The following is a 25474-nucleotide window of genomic DNA, read 5'->3' as shown; positions in this document are numbered from 1 at the left end:
CCGCATCAGCCCAGAGACTGAAGCCAAGATGACAAGAATGAAACTATAACTCAGACTGCAACTTTCGAGCTGAAACGTTTATTGAAATCAACCTCAGTTCTTGTGAAAACATCGTTTCTGCACAGAAAACAAGCATTTGAACTTACCGACCCACATCGCCGTTCTGAGTGAGTTTAGCAAATTTTCAAATTCTACTGCCTCTTAAGTTCGTACTAATCTGTTCATAGACTGGACTTTTATTTTACAGACTGGACTGGAATCACAGGCAACCTTGCTGGGCAGTGTTCACGGGCCTTACGGGCATGTGAGACAGGTGAGGGGCAGGCCCAGGCGACTCAGTTGAAAGGTATCTACAGCTGTGCGCTTGTAATCATAACCAGGTTGCTGTTATAAACTTGGCTAGCTCAGGCCAGAACCAGTTCTTTTATTATCTGGAGTTTCACTAAGTTTTTACAGAGCATGTTTGCTCTCTGAGCTCTTTATGCTTGTCTTATGTCTTTAATGAGAAAGAAAAGGATATTCATTCAGTGCCATTTTACATGAATTTCAACACAAAATCCTCATGTGAATAAAACCACATGAACCAAAACAAAGTCTAGATCTTTTGATCGCCACCATTCAGACAGTTAAACCAGAAAAAGGACTCTCCTTCCACAGCTGATAGAGACCACATTTTGAGTACACAAACATTATCTCCAAACATGCTTTTGGAAAAGAAAAATACCAACCACCTGGGGAAAGGATTAATGTCTTTGATGCAACATAATATCTTTAGTCAAAAAGTGGATGTCAATCTTAATATCATTGCTATTACAGGGTATATTTTAGAGGTTCATTTATGTTAATGTGCCAAAAGTTTTTTTTTAAATTCGGAAATTGTTTAAGCAGTTATTTGTGATTGGAAATGAGTATTGGTGGGGAAAGCATATGTTTTGGTGATAAGGTCAGAGAAGCTAGACTGAGATGGTTTGGTCATGTACAGAGGAGGGATAGTGAATATATAGGTAGAAGGATGTTGGGCTGGAACTGCCAGGTAGGAGGTCTAAAGGGGGACCAAAGAGGAGATAAACCATACCTACGTTGGCGGGTGCAAACTGATGAGTCAAAAACTGACCGGAAAAAGCTGTGAGAAATTACATCAAGTTCAGGGTACAAAATGGGTGAGCGGACATAAAATTACATTTAAAAATCTGTGTGTCAATTCAACTGCAAAGCCGCTATCTCTAATCTGGAATGATGTCGATTTCAGGGTTCGACCAATTTGTGCTGGGCTGAACAAGAATCGGATTTTACTTCTTATTCTTCTTTTGCAAGCTCCTTGTGACAGGGCTGGAAGGTCAGCCAACTGACAGGAGCTTGTATTTTATTCATTACAAAAATGAAAGATCCAGTAATTTAAAAAAAAAAGCCAAAAATCAAACAACAGTCAAAATAAAGGTTAAAAATAACGGGTTCATTATGTTATCCATAACTTGAAATATCATTTGTTTTAATATGGTCTGATAGGAAAAGGGAAAGTGATGAAATTATTATCACAAACAATAAAACCTTTTTTTTTTCTGGGCTAGTTTGCCTAGACTCACACTTTCCAAGTGTTCTTCAATACTGGAAAGTTGTACAAATTCTTTCCAGGATGAAAAGGAACACTAGTCAACCCCTCAAAACCTGAACAAAGTTACTCGTATTCGATTTAACATCTGTCTTCTCTTAGGTCAAAACGTTTTTCTATTCATGAATACATATTGCAGGGTAAGGATGGAGGGTTTCGGTGAGGTATTGTGTCTCGATGAGCCACAAGAACAGTATCAAAGTACAGTATGTGGGCTGCCGGAAGGATAAACAGCAACCATTTTGTCAAGCACGTCATTCCAAAGCCTGTGATTGGAGCTCATTGAGACCGGAGAAAAAACCAACAGCAAATTTCCCTTGATGTGAAATGTCCCGAGAAGGTTTCCCCTTTCCTTTTCGCTTCATTTTTCCACGCTCCTTTTTTCCTCTCATGCAGAGTTCTTGTTTAAAAGTGGATGCTATGAAACAGCTTCTCTCTCTTGTCAACACTAAAGTGAGGTATTTTGGTATTTGTGACCTCTGGCCCAGATGCTGCCGCACTTCCTATCTCATTTTGTTTCACCTGGTAACTGCATCCGGTTTCCTTTTTACTCAGTGTTTGACTTGTGTCCTTTTGTCTACTTCTTGAGTCCAGCAGCCCGTTGGCTACATATCTCCCAGACAATAAATACAGACATCCATCTGTCTCTTACACCATTTCACCCCCTCCCTCTCTCTCCCTCCTTCTTTTTCTCACAGCACAAAAGCTGGCTTGAGTATCCTGCCCTCCACAACAGCTAGACTTAAAGAAACACACTGACAAGATCATCATCCAGTGACACGCACATACACACAGCTCTCCTGGAGTGCCTGCGGAACCAGAAGAGGAGGAAAGAGGGTGAAAGAATTTGGCCCAAAGTCCTTTGGCTGCCTTGCAACTGCCGGTAATGTAGAGTTAACGTTTGTCTGTCTGTCCTGATCTCCTCCCCTCAGTCTGTCTGTCTGTCTGTCTGTCTGCTCTCATCTCCTCCCCTCTGTCAGCCCCGCCTTTGAGTCTGTCTGTCTGTCCTCTGCTCCTTTCCTCTGTATTTGTCTGATTTCTAAACAGTTGCAGCTGTTTTATCATAGATGTTTTCTCCACATGTCCAAAAGTTAATAATGTTATATATGGGCCAAGAGGGAGTTTAACTCAAGTGAAATTAAAGTGATTATGTTTAATCAATTGATCTGAGCCAGAAAGGAGCAGACGGAATCAGACTGTTTGGTGATCTTAGTGATTTTGATGAACCCTCCCCCCAAGTTTGTACTTGGTTATTCTGCAATGTGGAGAATATAGACTTTCTGCCTTATGTTTATTTGTGTTTCTCAACATCTGAAGCTCCTTGTCTGATATTTGGGGCTCAATTCAGTGAGCTACTCAACATTTTATGTCTGGGCTTCACTAGCAAACTGTTATTTCTGATTTATTATAAAGACTTATGGAAAGAAACCAAAGTAAATCCTCTTCAACGAGACTTTGCTCTTGGGCACAAACTCCTCTGAATGTTTTATATGCATTTTTGATCAGATTAAGGAAAAAATAAAAATAGAAATGAGGCAGTTGAATTAGGGTATCAGTGTACAAGAGTACCTGGGAGGCACTTCTTGGAACAAGACTGGGATCAGAAAACAGAATGTAGTTCCAGTTACTTTTGAGGGCCAGCAGATATTATTGTAAAGACATATGTGATGACACATTACCACAATTATGTATCTACACAGAGCAGGATAATTAATACACTACAAGCAACGGAAGTGTTACACAAATGACTGAGGTTGTCATTAGTTTAGGAAAAAAGTTGCAGCAATGAACCAGAACATTTCTCAGACACCACAAACAAATACCATGAAACAAGTAAACGGATCAATGTCGCGCACACATTCAAACAAAATATGTACAACAGCAAATGTAAGTAAATTCAGATATCTATATATCATAGTTATTAGCAACTATATGAAATAAAACACTGATGTAAATAAAAATGAAACACTTTTGGAAATAATTTTCAATCATCAACTTTGGTTTTTGGAAATTTGAAACATCTAGATCTATTTCAGTTGTCAAGTTTATACAGGGAGACAGTGAGCGAAATGTCATAAATAGGCTAAAAAGATGTACATTTTTGACATTTGCCACGATCCAACAGGTGAGGGTGCTGCAGTAGTATTGGCCAAAAGATGTATGACAGATTGATTTGCATTCTTATGTTTAACTAATACACAAAATACAGAAGAAAGCACTAAAACTACACTAACCCCTGATTATTTTTTTCATCTATGGCTGCTAGAGTCTCCATCTGTGCCTGCTCATCCAGAAAGTGCACTGCTAAAATAGTTTCCATCTCTCCCCCCTCCCCCTGTTTTCTTTCCTGTCTGAGGATACCATAGCTCTCTCTCTCTCTCTGCTTTCTTATTGGTTGGTGCTGCTGATGGGTTGTGGTGGGAGGGTCTCAACTGACTGATGATGTGATCAGACCTCCAACACATGGAGCTGAACACTTAAAATTTTGTTTTCATTCAGAAGAAAACGAGACAAATTAATATGAATGATTATATGGAATGGAAGCCGTCATCAGACCTTGTAAAGTCCATGGCTACTGCAAAAGGAAAATATGCTGTACAGTAACTTTTAAAAATCAACTTGACTTTTAAAAACTGTGTTTAGCCACAAGGGGGCATCATACACAAGAAGTCGATAAAAGTGACAAGATAACAGGCTTTGTTCGGCAAACAATTGTCTCTCTACACACAGCTGTGAAGTCACTTTATGTATTTGTCACCTTGTCCACACTCCCATTTATATGTCTCCTTCAAGAATCCATGCCCGAAATTCACATTGTGATGTATGATTCCTTTTTCACAATCGCCTTTAAAAAGAAATTTGTACCTGTTGGCCTGCAACTACGTTTCACTTTAAGTTTATCCTCACAACAGAATAATGCTTTGAGTTTATGAGTTCCGTTCGAACATTGCATAAAGGGAGGTGTTTAAACCAGACTTTAATACTTTGTCTGAGAAACTGCAGTCCTAATCTTAACACACATCAAATAAATCACATATCAATACAGTGTTTAATACTCCAAAATGGACAATCAAGCATACAAAGCCAAGTAATCTAAAGAGGACAAAAAATGTAGATATTTTCCTCTGTAAATGAAAAGTGAATTTCAAGAAACTTCTGTTGCTCAGCCAGCTTTCGCTGAAAATATGAGAGAAGCCTTAAGTTCTTCTATGAAACCCAACACTGGCTCTGTGGCGTTCATTATATGGACTGCTAAAAGCCACATCAGGAAAAGAGGCTCCAGAGTCACAGAGTTGTTGACAATCTCTTTGAATTAAGAACCACAACAGACAGATGAGGAACCCTATCTGCAGGTAATTAACGGTGACTGTTAAAATTAAACACTCCTTTTTCACCAACATCTTCTCATGCTTCTCACAGCAACTGTTATTAAAGCTGAGAGACATCAACCTGTAGGCAGGAATGAGCCGAGGAGAAAATTATCAGGTGTGTGTTAATGTAAGATCTCTACTTTAACAATGACAGGACTACAACTGCAGTGTAATGACTAGTCATTATTTACAAGTGTACGCACGCTTTAGGACCCCATCACAGACCTATATGAGGGGCAGTAGTGGCATGACAGCTCTTTCTGTCTCAGAAGCTGGTGCAGGTAATAACCCTTGCTATTTCCCAGTTTATTTTTCTGTGTGGAGAAAGATCCAGGGGAAGACTATTTCTCTTTTTTTGACTTCTTTGTATCTCAGGTTTACAGGGCAGTGCAAAAATAGACAGGAGATGATGGGAGCGATCAAGTGGGATGACTGATGACTTTGATCCTTTTTAATCAAACTGTGGCTAATGGAAACAGCAGTTATACATTTGGTTTTGTTTAGGGTTAGGTAAACATTTATCCTATAGAACAACTGCAATCCCACGAAGAGAGCAATTAACCGCCAGTCTTTTTGTGTGCAAGCCCAAAGGTGTTATTGCAGTCACAGAACCCCAAGGAGATAGGTTTAACAATGTTAGATCCCAAAAGCACTTTGATATCAGTACAGTATTGATATACAGTACAGAGTGCCGTATATGTTGTGACCTGAACTTGGTCCACACTCATCTGCAGGGATGAAGTTGTGGTTGCTAGTGACCAGTCTGTGGCTGCTGATGGCCTTAAGCAGTTCGAACATGCAGGCCAGAAACAGACCACGCAACCAGAACGATGAGACCCACCAGGTGAAGAGGAAAAGGGACAGAAAGGGTAAGGTTCAGCTCTCTAAGCAACTTTAACATTTGAGTAAATCTATGTCTAAGCTGAGTAAAAAATGTGTTAAGGCTCCTTAAGAAATAGCATTAGATTATTTGGAAAGCCCTAATTGTCAAAAAATACAAAACTCTTTCATTTACATTATGTGTTTAATTTATTTGATGCATGGAAACAACATTTTAACAAAGCCCTGGACCATTTTCATTTCAATCCTAAACTCTGTCAGTTAATTCCTGCATTATTCAAAAGACACTACAATTCTAAATCTGGTTGCATGTGGTTGGATAGCAATAGTAAATCACAAACAAATGGTATTTGATATGATATTTGTTCTGTGCACTCTATGCAGTCCATACTGCATTACTTCAAGCTTGTTCAAAACTCTCTATACCAAACAGTACAATTAGTATATAGAAGAGAAAAATTAGAGAAAAAAAAGAAAAACATAGCTAGCCAGTCAGTCAGGTTAATGGATTTTGCTTACTGAAACACATGACTGTACAAATAAGTGTCTGTTGCAGGCCACAGGAGGACCAGAGAGCATCACTCTGGACATACTAAGATCAAACTGATTTCAGATCCCAGCATTCCTTTGGAACAGAGAGAAAACCAAGAAAAAACTCTTTTCTTGGACTCTTACAAGAACATACCACAACATCACACGAGCTACAGCGTTATCCCAGGTCAGTAAATGAACTATGTCAATTCAACTCAGGTTTACGAGATCAGGAGTTCAGTCTGGCAAGATCAGCAAATCAACCTGAAACTGAAACCAGGTTTGTGATGACTTTATTTCTGATATAATTCAGTTTAGAAAGACAAGACAGTTTTTTAAGTTCAGACTAGGAAAACCATGACAGTGTTGTTGGGCAGATTTCTAAATTACTATTTACTCCTGCTCAGGCCAGCAGCTGATCTCGTGGAATAACAAGTCTCAATGCTTGGAGGTGGTCTTACATTCAGTTTATAGAAACAGAGATAAAAGATCTGCACAATCCGGATTATACTATGAATCTGACTGGCATACATAAGACTGTGTGAAGTCTCAAAGACATTAGACATCTTTTTTTTCTCAAGATGAGTGATATCTTCTCAGAGCTCTAACCTGCAGATCCCTTGAAATGTGATGAATAATTCATGAATAAAGAATATCAAGAATTACAGAATATCTATCACAAGGTAACACCATGTATGGGGACTGAAAACTCCAGCTGATGCAGGAAAAGGTTTATGACTATCAATCTGTATTCACTATGATCTTACTGAATTTGTACTCTGGTTATGAGATGAGATGAGATGAGAGCAACTTTATTTATCCCGAAGGAAATTGTTATGCCAGAGTTTCAAGCAAAAACATAACAGTAATAGATAATAGTAGGAAGGAGGGAGAATAAGAATGTCTTAAGGTCTTATGTACCTACCCTTGTGTTGAAATTATCTTTGCTTGATCCTAGAGTGGAGAAATACAAAGCCCGACATTCTAAAACTGCAATATGTATTGTCTTTACAGTAACTGTCTGTGGTTACTGAATGACAAATTGTCTTCTCATCTAATGTCTGATCATTTTTGTTTTCTAAATCAGCGAATTCAACTCAGAATTCAAACTATGATAGCACATTAAATAGTATAAAGTGACACATCAGGACCCAATAGATTGTTTGGACAGGATTTTATGACAGCTAATATTTTGACAGATAATACTAAAAACAAAAGAAAAGCTCTGAAGTATGTATCCTTTTGCAGAGATAAAAGGGTCAGTCTCTGCGCTCTCAGCAAAACTGATAGAAAGAAATAAGAGGCAGCATTTAAGAGAAAAAAAGCAAAGCCCCTTAACTATCTATGCCCCTAGAAATGCATCAAAGAACATACCATTAGAAAGGACAAATGACAGACTTGAAATGGTCACAAAGGGACTCTTCTTGTTTTATCATAGCAGTTTAAACTCCTTCCTACTGACTCACACAGTAAGAGCCTCATTCTGTGGCAGGCACGATGCGAAAAGGTGAGATAAGTCAGAGGGAGGAGTGGAAACGATACAAATTATTGCTTTGTCTGAGCTTGATGATAAAGTCCAGGAGTTTAGATGACACACACAAATTGCTTTTACAGTTTACTGCTACTCAGTAAGAGATGTACCACAGTTGACATCATTGAAGTGTGAGACATAGGTGGCTAAACTGAATCAGCCAGACTCCAGGCCTATGACTCGGTGCCAGCATCTCGAATAAATAAATGATTTGAACTTTTCTGCAGAAATTTTCCCTCATATGGCCTTTTAAACTGTCAGATTGCCAATCTACTCATAATGCTGACAGAAGAAAGGCAAAACCAAAAACTAAACATTAATGTAGAAATTGAATGGTGTTTGAGTCTGATGGCAAGGCTAAACAAGGTGTTAAACACTTACTTAATGTCAGTAAACACATTTTTAAATAGTCCAAGTGAAATGGAGCACAGCGAAGAACCAAATACACACTTTAATTATGTAAACAAATATACTTGTGATCCAAAGAAGCTCACATTGTGTTCAAATAAACTGTAACAACTAACTGATTATAGCTTCTGGCATAATGCTCAAAGTAAAGTCTGGCCTATTGTTCTAAACTTCCCATCTGACTTAGAAGAAGCACTTTTTTGCTTGTAGTTTACGATGTCTTCGAGTCCCTGTTATATTATATATGAGCAAATGCTGAACTTTTAGTAACAACAGAACCGGCTAATGTGTTGTTTCAGGTAAGCAAGGCCAGTGTGTTTACCAAGGCCTGACCATGTTTGACCAGTCGGTGTGGTCTCCGAAGCCCTGTGTCACCTGTCTGTGTACTGGAGGGAGAGTTGTTTGTGATGACATCGCCTGTCCTGTAACACACTGCCATTTCCCTTTTACCCCTGCTGGGGAGTGCTGCCCAGTCTGCATGGAGCCAGGTAGAAACACAACATGTGGCATGGCTATGGTGAACCTTCAAGAAGCAGAGGAGATGAGCAGCGTTTCTGATAATGTGGACTTGTTTGATACAAATTGAAACAACCAAAAATAGAAATACTTATGAAACAGCTCTCATCTCCGAGTCTTATATGCTCTTTTGATTTTTTCACCAGCGCCTTGAAAAATGTGCAAAAGTTGCACATTTTGGTTAAATGTTGGTCAAATACCACATGTTTTCTTTTTTTTTATTTTCATTGCCTGAGATGCTTTACATCACTGTCCATTCAACAATCATCAAAATGGAAACCTGGAAGTTCAACTTGAAATTCAAAAAAACACAGAAGTGAATAGACCCATGTCTGCTAGATTTCTAGAATAGCGTGCATGTGCTTCCTGGAGGCGTAAATAAAACAACAATGTGCAGAAGAATCTTAAACCTGTATTTGCTGGTGGAAGGGCTATCACTATCACTGTTTCACTGTTTCGATGACGAAACACAATGAGAGGAGGAGTCTGTACTCATGAGCATAATATTTAATGGAAAGACATTAAATACATTTGAATTTTTATTCTATTTTATTAATAACAACAGATCTCAATATATATCTATATATATATTTTTTTTTTCGCTACATGTAAAGCTATTTGTATGGCCCTGGTTAATGATAGCAAGCCTTTCTCTTTTCTTCCCATAAACTATCCAAGGTGCTGTAAAACTACCTGGAACAGAGGGACAATCCCAAGTTTAGGACATTAATTAAACACTCTGGAAAATACAAGATTATCACTAAAATAATTTCAAAAACTTTGCGGAAAAGCATATAATGTCTCTCTACTGAAATGTGATTTGCGTCTCCCTGTCGTACATGCATCCTTTCTCGAAAAGGAATATACAGACACATACAGATACAGGTGTGCGCGCATGTGCTTGCACACATGCACATGCACAAACACATGCACACTCTCACACACACACAGGTTGGTATAGATATATGTGTGAGCCCATGAAAAAAAGAAAGGTACATTAGTTGAATTGACAGTGACTTTTCATTGCAGACTTTATCTGCATATCATTAATTTCCATTCATTCTATTTGGGTGAGCTCAATGCTGCAGAGCCCTCAGCACAGAAACATATATGAATTTGTGTTAAAGAGTGAAAAGGATGTAATTTACTGCAAAACAGGACACGCACTGATCAAACAAGTCAGACTGAAGTATGAATATCAGTTTATAAATTATAGATACTTATGATGTATTATGATATATTTATGAACTACATAATGAATACAGCATAGTACTGTTACAATTAGGGCTTCAATATTTTATCAAGGTATGAAAATTACATTACATTTGGCAGACGCTTTTATCCAAAGCGACTTACAATAGAGGAAATATACAGAACAGTAAGCTGGGGTTAGTTTTTTTTTTTTAAGACAAAAACATACAAAATACATATTAAATTATTTGGTAGTAACAATGATAATATATTTTTTTAATATGTTGCTTATTCCATTATTTGATTCCCAACCTTGCAAAACTACCTTACGTCAAAGATCAATAAAGAATCATTCAAGTTAAGACTCTGAGCTATGTGGGTGCTCATATGGTTGATAAAATTATGATTCAGTTTTAAAGGTGACAATAAAAATAGTGCCATTGGAAAAGACTTAAACAATGTGAGAGGCCTCAGAAGAGCTTTGCTTAGATACTGCTGTAGCATTAGTTACATGAGAAGAGAAAGCAAATAATGCAGGATTCTTTTTTTTTTTTTCTTTTAGTTAATAATGTTTTCTCTCCTGGATGGCTTTGGTGATTGACATATGGTAGATCCAGTCACTTGATAATTTGCACTTTTTTTCTTTTTTTGAAAGAAAAATCTCCAAAGTACTTCTAGGTAATCATAGAGGATCCAGATGGTTCTGTGCGTCAAACCATCTGGGATATCAGGCTAATGATTCCCACCTTGATCCAACATGCAGCAGAGTAAAATTTCCTGTCACGATTTACAGCAAATCAATCCCAGGAAAAGGCTAAATTAACACACGTATGAAAGACGGTTTTGTAAAATATATGTTCTGGTATCTTTTTTTATCACCAACCAGTCAGTTTGTTTGATAGCACACTCTTCTTTCCTTGGAAAATGTACATGGAAATTACATTTCTCTTCTCAGGTCAGCTGGAATAGGGAATATTGTGTCGGAATACCGCACATATACTAGAACCACAAATTCCATAGAAACAAAGTTTCAAGTACTGCAGTAACTGAAAATATAAAACCAGTGATTAAATTAAAAACAAAAGAAAACAATATGACTAATAAGTAAAATTGTTATGCCTAACTTTACAGTGGATTCAGACAGGGCTCTTCAGCTTTAACAACCTAGTTATGTCTCCTGAATGGATAATTAAGGGTATTTGTCGACCACACTAACACAGTCCTGTCTGTCTGTCTGTCTGTCTGTCTGTCTGTCTGTCTGTCTGTCTGTCTGTCTGTCTGTCTGTCTGTCTGTCTGTCTGTCTGTCTGTCTGTCTGTCTGTCTGTCTGTCTGTCTGTCTGTCTGTCTGTCTGTCTGTCTGTCTGTCTGTCTGTCTGTCTGTCTGTCTGTTTCATCTTAGCAACTTCTTTCTCCATCTTGTCTCGTTTTTTATTAGTTATTTTTATTTGCCTGTTATTTTTTCCTCTCTTACCTCTCCTGTCTTTTTCCTTCCATTCTATCTTCCCCTTCCATACTGTCACCTTCTCTGTTTCTTTGTATATCTTCTGCGCTGATCGGCTGCCCCACATCATCTTTCACCCACCTAAGACCCCAACCTCAGCCTTGACCTTTCTGGTGACTCTCCAGTTCAGAATGAACCTGGTGAACCAGTTATGCCACTGACCCAAGAGGAGATTCAGCGCATACTGTGGCGAGAGGAAGAGGAGCAACAAGAGGAAGAGGAACGCCTGAGGAAAAAGGATGAGGCGAGGAAAAAGAGGAGGAAGGAGAGGAAGGAGCAGGAGGAACGACAGAGGAAATTAGCTGAGGAGAAGAGAAGGCAGGAGGAGGAGGCACTAAGGCTGCTGGTGGAAAAAGAGGAGGAGGAGTGGATTAGGCAAGAAGAGAATAGGAAACAGGAAGAGGTGAGGAGACAAGCGGAGGAAGACAGGAAGTCCAGAGAGGCTGCTGAGAGGGAAAAAGAGAGGAAGCTAGAGGAGGAAAGGATAAGACAGGAGGAAAGATTGAGGGAGGAGTTAATGTCACAAGGGGAGGAAGAGGCGGAGGAGGAGGAGGAAGTGTGGCTCAGAGGAGATGTTTTTCAGATGCTCCCAAAAGAAGATGAAGACCCAGAGGAGCCAGATCTCCTCCCTGTTCCAATTCCACGCCCCCCTGTAGCAAATGAGGATCGAATAAAGGAGATGGAGCCTTATGTGGAGGAGGATGAGGAGGAAGGGAGGGAAAGAGAGGTGAACAGAGTAGGTCTTCCTCCAGGCTGTGATATCTCTGATGTCACAGTGACATGTGACAATGCTAAACTCAGCTATTTCCCTCCTTTGGCCATACCTGAACTTAAATCTCTAAGTCTGGAGGGTAAGTGAATGTCTCATGTTTCTTTAACACACATTTATCCTTGCAACTGGGCTTTCATGGCATTAGTGAGTGTCAGTGTTAGTGTGTTAATGATGCAAATTGATGTCCTTACTTTGACAGGGTTCATACTGTGTGTCTGTGTGTGGCTGGATTTTGTCAGTATAAAGAAAGATATAGTCATGAATGGTCCGACTACTAAGTGCATGTAATCATATGGATTTGAGATATTTACAAGAGGTCATATATCATCACACCAAATCTCAGATAATTTTTCAGAAATATTCAAAATACAAGTAGTGAGGAAAATTGGAATTGTTGGAATTGGAAACTTTAAAACACCATCACTAAAATTAACACTGCCCTTTCTTTGCTGCCCTATGTAAATTAACAGAAATTATTCTGCAGGCAACAACATCAGCACCATCCCAGCAGAAGCCTTCAATGGTATTCCAAATCTAGAATGGATCAACCTGAAGAAAAACAAATTGACCTCTGCTGGAATTGATGTGAAAACCTTTAAAGTAAGATATAATGGCATACTGCACAAATTAAGGCTGTTTCAAAGGGTTCTGTGGTTTGCAATATTAGCCTGTGAAGGCGTCCAGAGACAATACTGATGAATGATGACGGCAAGATCCAAAACAAGGTCCAAAACATGTAGAAATTGCAAATAAAACTGACATGACATTATTATGAAATTCAGTTAAAATTTTGGGGATGAAATGACAATGTGGTAAAGGGCCTTAAAACCCCAGATTTGTAACAGGGACCAACAAGATCTATAAAGGAATCAGTAGGACTGAGCAAATTTTGATCAATATTTATGACCAGTAAGTGCATTTCATACACAAAGACTGCAAAACTCTACCACTATGTGTCTATCAGGGTCTGAAGATTCTCAGGCGTCTGTACTTGGATGGGAATCTTCTAGAATCTATTCCCCCCAACCTCCCTCCTACCCTTCAGGAGCTGAAGCTCAATGAAAACAGACTGCAAGGGATCCAAAAAAACAGCTTGCAAGGTAAACTTACAGCTTCTTGTGAAAACACTTCTACTCTGACCTGACTGCTGCTGTTATATCACTTAACACTTGGTTGTCAGTCACACACACTCACCTAATGAAACTGGCCTAAAAAAAACACAGCATGGCCATCGGGGCTGCTTTTTTAAAGAAAGAACCCCCTTTTTTTGTTGGTCTCTGAAACACAGAACTGTGGTTGCAGATGACCAAATGTGCTGTCTCCCTTTGCAGCTTACTTTATTTTGATAATTCACCTGTTTTGTACGTATTGATTATTATTGTGTGACATATTACGTTCTATGACAAGTTTTTACCTGAGGGTGGATGAAATATTCTGTTACTGAATTTTGAAGACCTACACAGCCTGGTGATTCTGGAATTGGAAGGAAATCTGCTGAGTGAGGGGAATGTACATCCGATGGCCCTCACCCCTCTCGTTCAACTTTCCTACCTTAGACTGGGGAGAAATCACTTCCGCACTGTACCGCAGGGTCTTCCTAGTTCATTATTGGTAAGGAGCAAGATATGTCTACATAATCTCTTCAACGCCCTCATTGCCACCTCACAAGTTTCTGAAAGGATCAGACTCAGAAGGCCTTTAACTGGATCGAAAAACTGTCCAACTTTAGATTGTTGCTTCATTGTTATGGTTGTGCTATAAAGACTGACTTGGAAAAATAATGATTAAAACATTTACCAACCCTCAGGGCCATTACTGAAAGCCTTCATGGAGAGTAAGATGGAAAATAAACCATCATTGTAAGACTGAATCATGGAACAAAAGAGATTGAGGAAGAAAACTAATAATTTTGACAAAGTGGACATTTTGTGAGATGGATGTTTTTGACTTATCACAATCTTTCTCTCTGAGAAATACTGTGCCTCTGTGGCTGTAATGTTAATGGCTTATTGGTTGAGGAAACTCTGCCTCTACCTATGGGGAAACCAGTTCACTAAACCTGTAATTATGGCCACTGGATAACCAAGAACACCACAAAACAACAGGGCCATAATGGTGCTGTGAATTTGAAGCCCACGTTCAATCTATGAGAGTTTTCCTGCACTGTTTGCAAACCCCACACTACAACTTTGAGCCATGCCCAAACAGCTGATCATGTTCTAACTTTACCATGCCTTATTGTTAATAACATCAGGGTATTTAAGTTTATGTCAGAAACATCCAGCATAAGATATGTGTCTGTTTATACAAACATTGTATGGACAAACTTTGGTTGGTTTACTTTGATGGATGATCAAGAGTAAACCCTGAACGTTCCAAGACACAGAGCAGTAGGCCAAAATCACTGATCCAAAACCACTTAGCAATCATCACTGTGTTTTGAGAAATTCCACACTGGTCTCATTCTTTTACAAAAAACATGTTATAAAAATATGATGTCATAGGATCCCTAAAGTGTCTGTGATTCTCTTCTTTTCTCCCAAGAAGTTCACTCTGGATCATGACAAACATTGAATTTTATTTTTCCAACTATCTTGAAGGAACTGTACCTTGAGAACAATCTAATAGAAGAAATCTCCGAGGCAGTTTTCAACCAGACCCAAAGTCTAAATGTAGTTTCTCTGAGACACAACAGGCTGGAAGAAACCAGGATTGCTCCCATGGCCTGGATTGAATTGAGGTGGGACAATAAAAGAAGACTTTCCAAGGTCACATTATTTACAAGTTAATTTTTAATAATAGCAAAATAAATCTACATAATACTCAATATTTTGCTATCTTGTGATTTGCAGCAGTTCAATTTGTCAGCATTCACTTATAGAGATATCTAACTCAAATAATTTCTTACGTTTCAAATAATTTCTCATATCTTTTCCTGCAGAAATCTGGAATCCATTGACCTTTCACATAACAGGCTTTACCTAGTACCATCCTATTTACCCAAGTCTCTGGTCCACCTTGTGTTGGTGGGAAATAACATCGAGCGGATACCTGGTGGGTGGAAAGTGTTATTGGAAAATGTGTTTGAAATAAGGGACTTGGCTTTCCATAAATCCCTTAAAGGCTCCTGGTCTTACGACTAATTCATGAATGGATTTTTAAGTGTACAAAGCAAGCTCAAAGTCAATTGTGTTGACAACTCTTTGTACATAACAATTCATGTCAACTTGTCTGCAGGTTATAGCTTTGCCCACATGGATCCTGGTTTAGAGTACCTGTACCTTTCTTTCAACAAACTGGATGGGGAGGGAATTGAACCAGAATCTTTCTTTGGCTCCTACCACTCGATGGTGGAACTTTGCCTGGATCACAATCAGCTGATTAGTGTGCCATCAGGCATCAATGAGATGAGCACCTTACACTTTCTCAGGCTCAACAACAACAGAATCAGGTATGAACTCCTCATCCAATTTCATTCAACAATTTCATCCTTGGTGTTCCCTGATATAACTAATACCAGCATTTTTGTAATATAAATTTGCTGAAAATGCCACTCTTTATGTTTCTAAAGTTTTAATAATATTGCTACTTTCATGGCTACAAACTACCGTAGGTTAGTGTCCCCTCTTGGCTATGCCTGTATTGATCTGTGGAAAAAATTATCTGAAGTCTCACTGAAACAACTTTTGCCTTTTTACTTGATATGAAATATTGATTATGGTTTCTGAGAGAAACTGTGTTGCCAAATCATAGCAATTAATGTGATGATTGCAAAAGTATCATAACTAAAAAAAAACTAATGTTAAAATTTATCAAAACACTAGATAGCACATAATTCCCTTGACCTGAAAACAAAAGCAGGCAGAGCAAAAAAGGAAGACCCAAGCAACACCAGACAGAAATCATGGGAAATAAGCTAATAATGTGAAATAAAAAGTTTAAAGGAGCCAAGCCTGACATTCACCACCACCCACAGAATAATATCAGACCTGAAGGTTCACTGCACACGTGGTTGTCTTCACAACAAGAAACAAAACAAGTGAATTAAGTTTTCCACTTTCAATATTATTCTGAATCACCTCATTAGTCACTCAAAAGACCTTGCACATACACTTGGTTGACTGACATTGAAGATGGGAAATATTTGCCAAACTGCAAAGACAGCATGCACAGTTTTTTGATTCTATAAATATGTGTCTACATGTGTAATAACAATAAACAAATTAGATATTAAGGGAAAAAAAACTTTTTTTTTCTAAATTAGATTATAAAGCCTCTAAAAAAGTCCTCCGAGCGTCTTTTAAACTTGTGTCTCCATACCTGTGTTTGTATAAAGGACTTGTTAAGAAATGTTCAAAATATATCTGTGAGTGATGAGAAAAATGTGTGAATACAGACACGTGTGTCATCTGAAAGGAAAGGCAGTTGTGTTTTCTTGCTTACTCACCTGGAATACAAAATCCAAAAGACTGTTGAGCTCTCTAATACGGATTTGAGCAAACCCAGTGAACTGCTTCAACAGAAGAACTACGTAGATAAGATTGCTGTTTATTGACTTTACTTATTGTATGCAATAGAAAAATATCAGCCAGAATGACTTAGTGACAGAAGAATATACCAGAATGAAAGCAAAGGTGTACAAGACAGTTGTGAGATCAGTGATGCTGTATGGGTTGAAGACAGTAGCATTGAAGAAAAGACAGCAAGCAGAACTGGAGGCAGTGATGAAGATGTTGAGGTTCTCTTTCAGAGTGACGATGATGGATAGGATCAGGAATGAGTCTATCAGAGGGACAGCATATATTAGATGTTTTGGAGAGCAGTTCAACGAAGCCAGACAGAGATGGTTTGGTCATGTCCAGAGGAGAGATAGTGAATATATTAATAGAGGGAAACTGGGATTTTCGTTAGTTGGTTTGAGAGAAGAAAATACAGAAAATAGGGTTAGATGGAGGAGTTTGATTCGCTGTGGCAACCCTGAAGGGAAAGACAAAAGTAAAGGAGGAAGTAGAAGATTTGTTGTATGAAATAACAAAGTGAATATCTGAAGGGTAAAAAAATCATGCATCCAAACCAATCCCTCTTTACACTTTGAGGGCTTTTTTTAAATCTTTGAATGATAGTGAATGAAAAGAACAAAGAAATTGATCAAAGTCAAAGTTTGTTATTGTTCATCCCTAATATAAGAAAATGTGGCTGATGGCATGTCTTTCAGGAGTATTCCTGCTGAAAGTATCTGTGACCCCAACCACAGTGGAGACTCCACTCTCGTGGCCCTGAGACTGGAGAACAACTACATTGATCCACAAAAGGTCTCTCCCACAGCCTTCTCCTGTGTACGCTCCTCATCCAGTGTCGTCTTAAAACCCCAGAAAATAAAGTGATGAGAGTCCATTTAAAGTTCTAATCCTCAACACAAGAAGTTTCAAAGAATATTTACAACTTAGGAACATTGCGGAGAAACCGAATCCTACAAAATCGAATGCAACAAGACCAAATGCTACAAAACCTCTCTACCTGGTTTGTTTACATATTTTATTGTAAAATAAGATTGTTACCATGAAAATATTCCAGCACCCCCTCTGTGCATGACCAAAGTTACTGTAATGCTACCATCAACTTACATATTCAAACTTTTTGTTATTCATGACTTTATATGGCGGTGCTTATATCAAAAGGCTGGACTTTACCATTGTAAAAATTAGACGAGTGTCTGTAGTCGCTTGTATTGCCATTATAGGATCACAATACTTTCCAATACATAAGCATGGCTCAGATATTCCACTATACTCATGAGCTCTAAGTTAAATGATGTCAATATCAATAATGCAGACTATGTACAGTAATTGGGGGGAATCCAGAGGAAACCACCATAGCTTGGAAAACAACTGTAATGTCCTGTAAGTTCTAGTTAAGGCAATTCAAAATTCCCTTTGATTTCCTCTTCCTCTAACTCCCTTTGAAAAGAATACCAAACAACTGACTTGAGAAAATAGGGAGCTACATATTTGAGCAGTAGAAAAGAGACAAAATCATCAAGTGTTTTGAAGTTTCAGTTCACATCGGTCTTTGTTGGCAGATTAGAATTATTTCACCACAAAGATGGTCTCAACTCCACCTCAGAATCTATCAACTTTCTGTCTGATGACACTGCCACTCAATAATGTACAACAAGACAGATCTGCCCATTGGATTTCAAAAGCAAATAACATTGAAAATCATCAAAACTGCACCCAGACTGTTGCCCTGCATGCACTAAAGACTTGCGAAAACATGAATACAAACGGAAACCACAGGGCTTCGAGTACCACCGTCTTGTTCATATACCAATGGATTTGACATTCCTATTCAAGGTCTTCTTACAGAAGTTAAAAAAAGGTTGGACTATGTTTACAGTAAGTGTGAATACTCTGGGGGACAAAATACTCACGGTGGGATATACCTTCAAGTCAAAATGCATATATACTGAAACATACTATTCCTGAATCATTGTAAGTTTTATCATCTGCTTAGTCATTAAGTATCTGGTTCATATTAAGTGTGTTGAAAAATCTGCACACTCAAAATTAAAAAAAATATAATTTTGCTGTAAATCTTTTAAATACAAAAAACAAATTTGTTGCAACATTTACAGTATAATGAAAAGCAGCCTGCCTCATCACTAACGCCCTGGACCCTCAATGACACTGTCCCATCTCTTCCGTTGCACTACTTTGCACAAGTTGCCACTTTGCACCAGGAACCACAATCACCCCAATTTCACTCTTAATTTAATGACTGTTACATGTGGTCTGTTTATCACTGTAAACCAAAGCAAAATCCTTAGTTGGAAAAATACTTGGTGATGAAAGCAATGCTGATTCTTATTCTGAAAATGGTAATCAAGGAAACAGAGAGAACTTTAAAGAGTGAGGCCAAAACCCAAGCATTTTATTCCTAATATCCGAACACCGCCATACTTCTTGGTTGTGTTTCTTCCAATCCTACCTTAATGGCCATTAAGGTGCACATCAAGTATGAGATTGCCAGAGATGTAGCTCTTGCCATTCTGCACACCACCTCCATTTTTGACACTGCAATCCAACTGGGAAAGGGGTAACTTGATTCTCACAGAAATGATCTTTCATGAAGAACCAGGAGAACATAAAAACAAATTCATCAGATGTTCTCTCTGCTGCAGAAATAGATAATAAACGGCTTGTGAAATTCAATTTCCACCCCCACCCCGCCAAACAGCAGCATGAATGTCTAGACTCTTGAAAAGGTTTATGGTGCTACTAACATCCGTCCAGATGAATATAAAATCTAGCAAGTCTCACTTTCTCCATCTGGAAAAGTATCAGGGATGACACCCACTCAGTTGATGAAGAGAAACTCATTTTGACTCCTTAGACATGGCCAACTTCTGCAAAACACTTATGTTGCTAGATAACTGTTTAGATCTTACTGATTAGTGCTGGGTCCTGTGGGACTGCTGTAAATAGCTATTTGGTATTGAATAGAAAACTACCCACTTGTATTTTTGTTTTTACTGCAATCGCCTGACACTACCACCACTTCAACACAATCTCAGTAATCCCCAAATGCTTCTTGTGTCTTTTGTCTTCATGAAAGGCGTACAGGGGAGAGAACTTTATCTGCTGCTGTCTACATCCATTTTAGGATATTTCTAACAATAAATCATTCAACATACATCATTCTCTCATAAGAATAAAGTCTGAACCCTGGGATTCATAAATAAGCATTAAAACTTTGACAGGAAGAACTGAAGGAATAAAGAAGCCTCTTCTTCCCTCATCTTCAAGGGAAGAAATTCAAGTCCAGTTGCCACAAAAAGATTGACACGAACAAAGGAAATATCATTTATTTAACCAAGTACATCAATTGAGAACCAGTTCTCATTTATAATGAAGACCTTGGCCAGAGGATTTACTGGACTCCCTGACACCCTTCCCCTGTCGAGGATCATCAAAATTCATTAAATTAATTTAATGTTATCAACTTAACACCTCAAGCTTCAGGGGGGAAGACTTGGTTATGATAAAATGTGGTGGTCTTTGAATCAAATGTCTTCTATCCTCATGCAACACACATTACATAAAAGCAGTAATTGTAAAAGCTATAAAAGCCAACTTTATGATCACATTTTCCTCTAAAAGCCTGAGGTTTGAAGGCCATTTATTACAGTGGCAAGCAGATCTAAAGGATGATTGGAAAAGAGAGGTTGAAATGTGACTAAAACCTCAGTTTCTTCTCTGGTAAGACAAAGTGGAAATATTAGATAATTATATGCAGACAAAAATAAATCTACATGTAGAAAAGCAATAAAACAACAATCAGTAAAGCTGTTGTGGTTACTTACTAAATGCTGGCAGCCATCATCTTACCATACCTCAACTGGAAAACTTTCTCACAGTGAGTCTAAGCTCACAGATCAAAGTGTTTCCTGTAAAAAAGAAAATCCTGCCTGTCCGCCAACATGCACAGCTGTTAAGATCATCAGTGTCACAAATCAGACACCTGAAGGAGCAATATTAGTGGCCATCAGTCCCATAAATCCCTTCAATACCCTTGGTCTGAGTGTGTGTTTTAATATAAACACACTATAAACACACAAGCACACTAGGTCAGGTTTCTGTGTTCTTTGGACATTTTATCAGTTATTAAGAAGTGAGAATATCAATATAAAAGTATGTCATGCATTTGTGGACTTGGGTGCCGAATGATATGATTAATGGGTATAGTGTTAGAGAACCCATTTTGCTGGTAAAAAAAAAACAACATTTTCAATGATTCATTTTTCTTCCTGTAAAAGTGTGCCCTACTACAGCAGTAACTGAAGCAGAACCAATTTTATAGGCAATAGTGATTTCAAAAATTCAAAAATTTCAAACAGCCTCCATTCCAGACCTCTTAGTCATGAATATCCTCACAACAAACTGTTGCCATTCTGTATATTCAACAAGGAGTGATGTTTTTTTCAAATTTACTCTAATGCTGAAACTACTGTAATTGCTTAAATTTTTAACTGGCAAGCTAGTACTGCATGTGTATCATTTATCAAATTGAGGTATGACAATTAGTATTGAGTTCTCGTAAGTTGAATATAATTTCTTTACCCATGACAGTGTCCATAACATTCCCTATAATTATTTAGCTACAGTTCACTGTGTCTTCAATGTGCAATGTTCTGATTGTATTTGTGGTCCATTGTAGCAAAGCTAAACACCCACTGGTTTAGTGGGAAGCAAAAATGCAGTGGTTCAGCTGACTTCAAGTAGTTTATACTTGCTCGGGGTGTCCAATAACTTAAGGTCAGGCACATTTACAGTCTCTCTAGTCTTTTGTTGAGTTTGGACACAAAACTACAGCCACACACTCTTGTCCACAGGGCCACGTCATATGGTTTCTTATATTAAACAACTGAATTCATCTTGACTGTCTTGACTGGTGATTTCTAAATAAATTTCCATAGGGTTTAAATAAAGGTTTAGAAAGGCCTCAGTATGTATCGCCTAATAATGGGAACCTACCATTCTCATGAATGCTGAATTAATGAATACAAAGCTGAGCGATATCAACCACATGCATCTAAAATACATTTCTCAAAGAATTGTTTGAGACCAAACTGGCAAAATAACGAAGTACCCATGCTGCCCTATGTCAAACAATTATAAATCTTAGATTTTTACCCAAGGTATTAAAAGAATTGGTATATTCCACAAACAGACCATGTCATTTTGATGTGAGGTCATGTTGGAGTCTGAGAAACACTTCTGTTGTGGAGCCTCTCTTTAAAACTTCCAGAAGCAGGTAGAATGAGGAGCTAAACGGTCACAGGTCTATAAAAATGTTTCCTGGCAGAAAGTTATTTATGTGGAACAGAAGCAATGACATTGAAGCAAAATGCTTGACACAGTTTGTCTGCATGTTGCCCTGGTGATTCACAGTAGGCTCCAAAGGAGAAAATTCTCCTCGATACAAGAAAACAATGAGCTCCTGACGGTCCAGAGCCAAACAGACATATGATGGTTGGGAAAGTATGAGATACTGAAAGTAACCAGACATCTTGACTGACTTCCATTCGGACCATCTCCCATCGGGAAGTCATCTTAAAGATTTAATTTGCAACTTGAATACTGCCATTACAACAATCAAGTGTATTTTCAACCACAAACCAAATTCCCTTGTTGGACTGTTCAAGGGACTAAATGAGGTCTTTAAGTGGTCAACCAGTGGAGTAAAACTATTATATACATATATATTCATGCACAAGATCTCATTGAAAGTGAATGATGGCATGACAGAGATCCTGCTCTGATCACAGTATTTCAAATGGAAATAATGGCAATACTTTGTTTGTCAAGTGTACATCTGAGCTGGACAGAGGAAAATGGCATATTGTGTAATTTGTCACCTGTTATCTATAGGGCGGGCTGCAATGCTACTGTCTCTTTAAAAATAGATGAATGTTAGTCATAATAAAATCAAATGCAGTAATATCACATGTGAGGATGGATCAAAATATGACCATACACAACTACATAATTGAGGCTTGATTTTGATGCAAGTAGTCAAAATCGTGGCTACTTTATAAACAATGGGACAAGACCTAAATTTTACAGATAAGTTGTCCATTAATATTATCATGGACCATAAATAAATAAAGAGGGGTGAAGCATAAATAGGCTGTGCTGTTATAACAGTAAGTTTAAGAATAAACATACTGCACTGTTACAATTGAGAACACAAGTTTTTTTATGACAGTACACAGAAAACAAACACACTGAGAAAGATTACATCAGGCTGTAATCAGATTTTTCCAATGTTTAGGGAAACTTGTGTCCTTTAATCAAAATTTCTGATGCATAACCAGGCATTGTTTCTCCAGAGCTACGAGGCTCTGACTACAAGGAGCTGAAAATGGAGCCGGGTGACCTAACAGAAGAATCATGTTTAAGAATAATTGAGCACAATGGCTTGATAGATTGTTGAACCCTCCTGGAAACAGAGAAGCCGTAACTGCCGTGTCTGAAAAGGCATAATATAAATAGTAATTTTGCAGACCAGCAGCAGTCACAGAATTTCATCTGATCATCTGCAGACTAAGTGTTGACATTTTGCTCTTTAAAAGCAAGAACAAGCCTGTTCAGTCATAATTTTACAAACTATTGACACAGGTAACAGAAGAAACTGAAAACCCCAGAATCAGAGGAGGGAAGGTATGCCCGTTGAATGCATCTTTCACAGATATTAAATAAAAAACTGAAGTCTGCAAATTTAATTGGAACAAAACATGTTATTATAGTCTCACTGGTTTCAGTCTGGAAGAATTGGAAAGTACTAGTAAGGAAAAGATTCATTTGGTATAAAACTTTTAAGCTTTGGAATTTCCTTCAAAGTGTACATAGAACATGGTTGAGCTCATCAAAGTCCTTGTTCATGAGATGATTATTTAACCAGATATCTGACGGTGTGGAAAATGTGATTTCAATGCGCCATGAAGATGCATTCAAATCAGAAAACAGACTTGCTCCTATTTCAACTCGTTTAACTGCCAAACCCGGGCATATTTGCATGGTCTGGCTCTGCCATAAGTTGTGGCTCAGGCCTCCATTCCAGCTGTGCTCAGCAGAAAATACCAGCACTGAATGGAAAAAGGAGTTGTATTACACGTGAGCCCCTGAGGGTGAAAGACCCTGCTAATTTTTCCATTCTTGGGAGGTATTTCTAATTTCTGCTTCAAATTTTAGACCTTTTTCACTGCGCCTTGTTAGGATATGCGTGCAATTCAAAGTACGTAACAAATGATCTATGTCGTGCTGCATGTGGGTTTTATTATATCAAAGTTAGTGAAGACTGTGATCATGTTTGTCATGTGAGCACATCATTTTAGTGTGTAAGTTTATCAGCGCTACTAAATGTAGTCTGTTATAGGTAGTTTAATTTTAAGAAACTATCTTGGAGAAAAAAGATGAAAAGTAAAGTTACAAATACTATCCCAAATTTGAATTTTCTACAAAAGATAGGACATCAATAAAAAAAGACCTCTTGCTAACAAGTCAAATTATGGCAAGAGAGTCATACGTTTCTGCTCTGCTCCTTCACTCAAGTCCTTTTTAAAATAATTTAGAATCACAAACCAAAATTAGTGACAACTTGTATTACATACAGTCTCTGTGGCTCTAACCAAAGAGAGAATGACAATAAGGTGCATGAGATGCTTGACTGCTAAAAACCTCAGTGGTTGTTTACAAAACTAGAAAAAAGTTAAGCTGTCACTGTATTTTAGTGAGTGGGTTGAAAACCCTGACTGCTCAATACTATCGGCACTCAGAAAATAAAAGACCCAAAATGAGTCATGAATATATATTTTGTATCATAAACCACAACTGTGATTCTGTCCCTCAGTTACAATGAGGCTCATGGTGTACAATCTGCCAAAAGCTGCGCTCACCCAAGCCTTCCTGGGCTCTTCTCCCCTTCATTTTTGAAATAGATAGATAATGAAATTGTTTGTATATTATATCTTATATATTTATATATATATATGATTTTTTTGTATTCTCTCTCTCTCTCTCTCTGTATATACACACACATACATACATATATATATATAGTTTGTGTGTGTGTGGATGTATGTGATGTCATACAGAGGCATTTGAGTGTCATCTCTGGGCATGATAAATTGGAGCGGGAATTATTTTATGACCAACCCCATTCTAGGATACTGGATTAGGGTGAGGTTACTGAAACAAATAATTTGTAATAAGAATTTCAAGAGGAGTGAATTAGCATATTTAAAAAAAAAAATATCTATGATTAATTTTCAATATGCATAGTTGGTCATTACATGGTAGGTCTTTGTGAAGTCACTGATGCATTCACCTGCATCACGCTATCATTAATTCTGTTGATGTTTTTTTAATGTGATTGCGGTGCACAAGTACCGAACAACTTGAATTACAAACCCAGTATTTTGCGTTAATATTTTCCTGGCTATGCTTCAACAGTAAATTACTTACTCAATCATGCTGTGTATAAAACAGTAAAAATCTTCTAAGTGTTGACTTGGAATCTATTCAGCTTGATGGAGTGGAGTTAATCAGTCTGACTTGTAACGATGACAAGGAATCTTCCTGTTGATCCACTCTCTAAATTAATAACTTGCAGTAAAAACAGCAGCTTGTGCTCATTGTTAAG

The 25474-nt window shown here is 38.0% G+C and overlaps 2 protein-coding genes across 5 annotated transcripts in view; one reads left to right on the top strand and one right to left on the bottom strand.

Annotated features, from left to right (window-relative positions):
* Positions 1-25474, bottom strand: part of cenpp (centromere protein P) — a 79606-nt gene that overhangs the window by 2104 nt on the left and 52028 nt on the right. The gene's annotated exons all lie outside the window — the stretch shown is intronic.
* Positions 39-19593, top strand: ecm2 (extracellular matrix protein 2, female organ and adipocyte specific). Of its 4 annotated transcripts, none has more exons than XM_086150045.1 (14): positions 39-167; positions 248-313; positions 2308-2492; positions 5715-5849; positions 6377-6538; positions 8590-8778; positions 11586-12350; positions 12756-12871; positions 13236-13371; positions 13725-13882; positions 14872-15011; positions 15213-15325; positions 15509-15722; positions 17487-19593. In XM_086150045.1, exons 4-14 carry the CDS (start codon positions 5717-5719, stop codon positions 17653-17655), a joined length of 2295 nt encoding a protein of 764 aa, XP_086006171.1. In that variant the 5' UTR covers positions 39-167; positions 248-313; positions 2308-2492; positions 5715-5716; the 3' UTR covers positions 17656-19593. The 4 variants fall into 4 exon arrangements, with proteins under 4 accessions (XP_086006171.1, XP_086006173.1, XP_086006170.1 ...); XM_086150047.1 differs by having other exon boundaries at positions 248-346; positions 11625-12350; XM_086150044.1 differs by having other exon boundaries at positions 248-346.

The sequence above is a fragment of the Fistularia commersonii genome, chromosome 7 (genome assembly GCF_037954325.1).
Source record: "Fistularia commersonii isolate RoL2024-O1a breed Wild chromosome 7, RoL_Fcom_v1.0, whole genome shotgun sequence".
NCBI lineage: Eukaryota > Metazoa > Chordata > Actinopteri > Syngnathiformes > Fistulariidae > Fistularia > Fistularia commersonii.
This window is presented reverse-complemented; position numbering and strand designations above follow the sequence as displayed.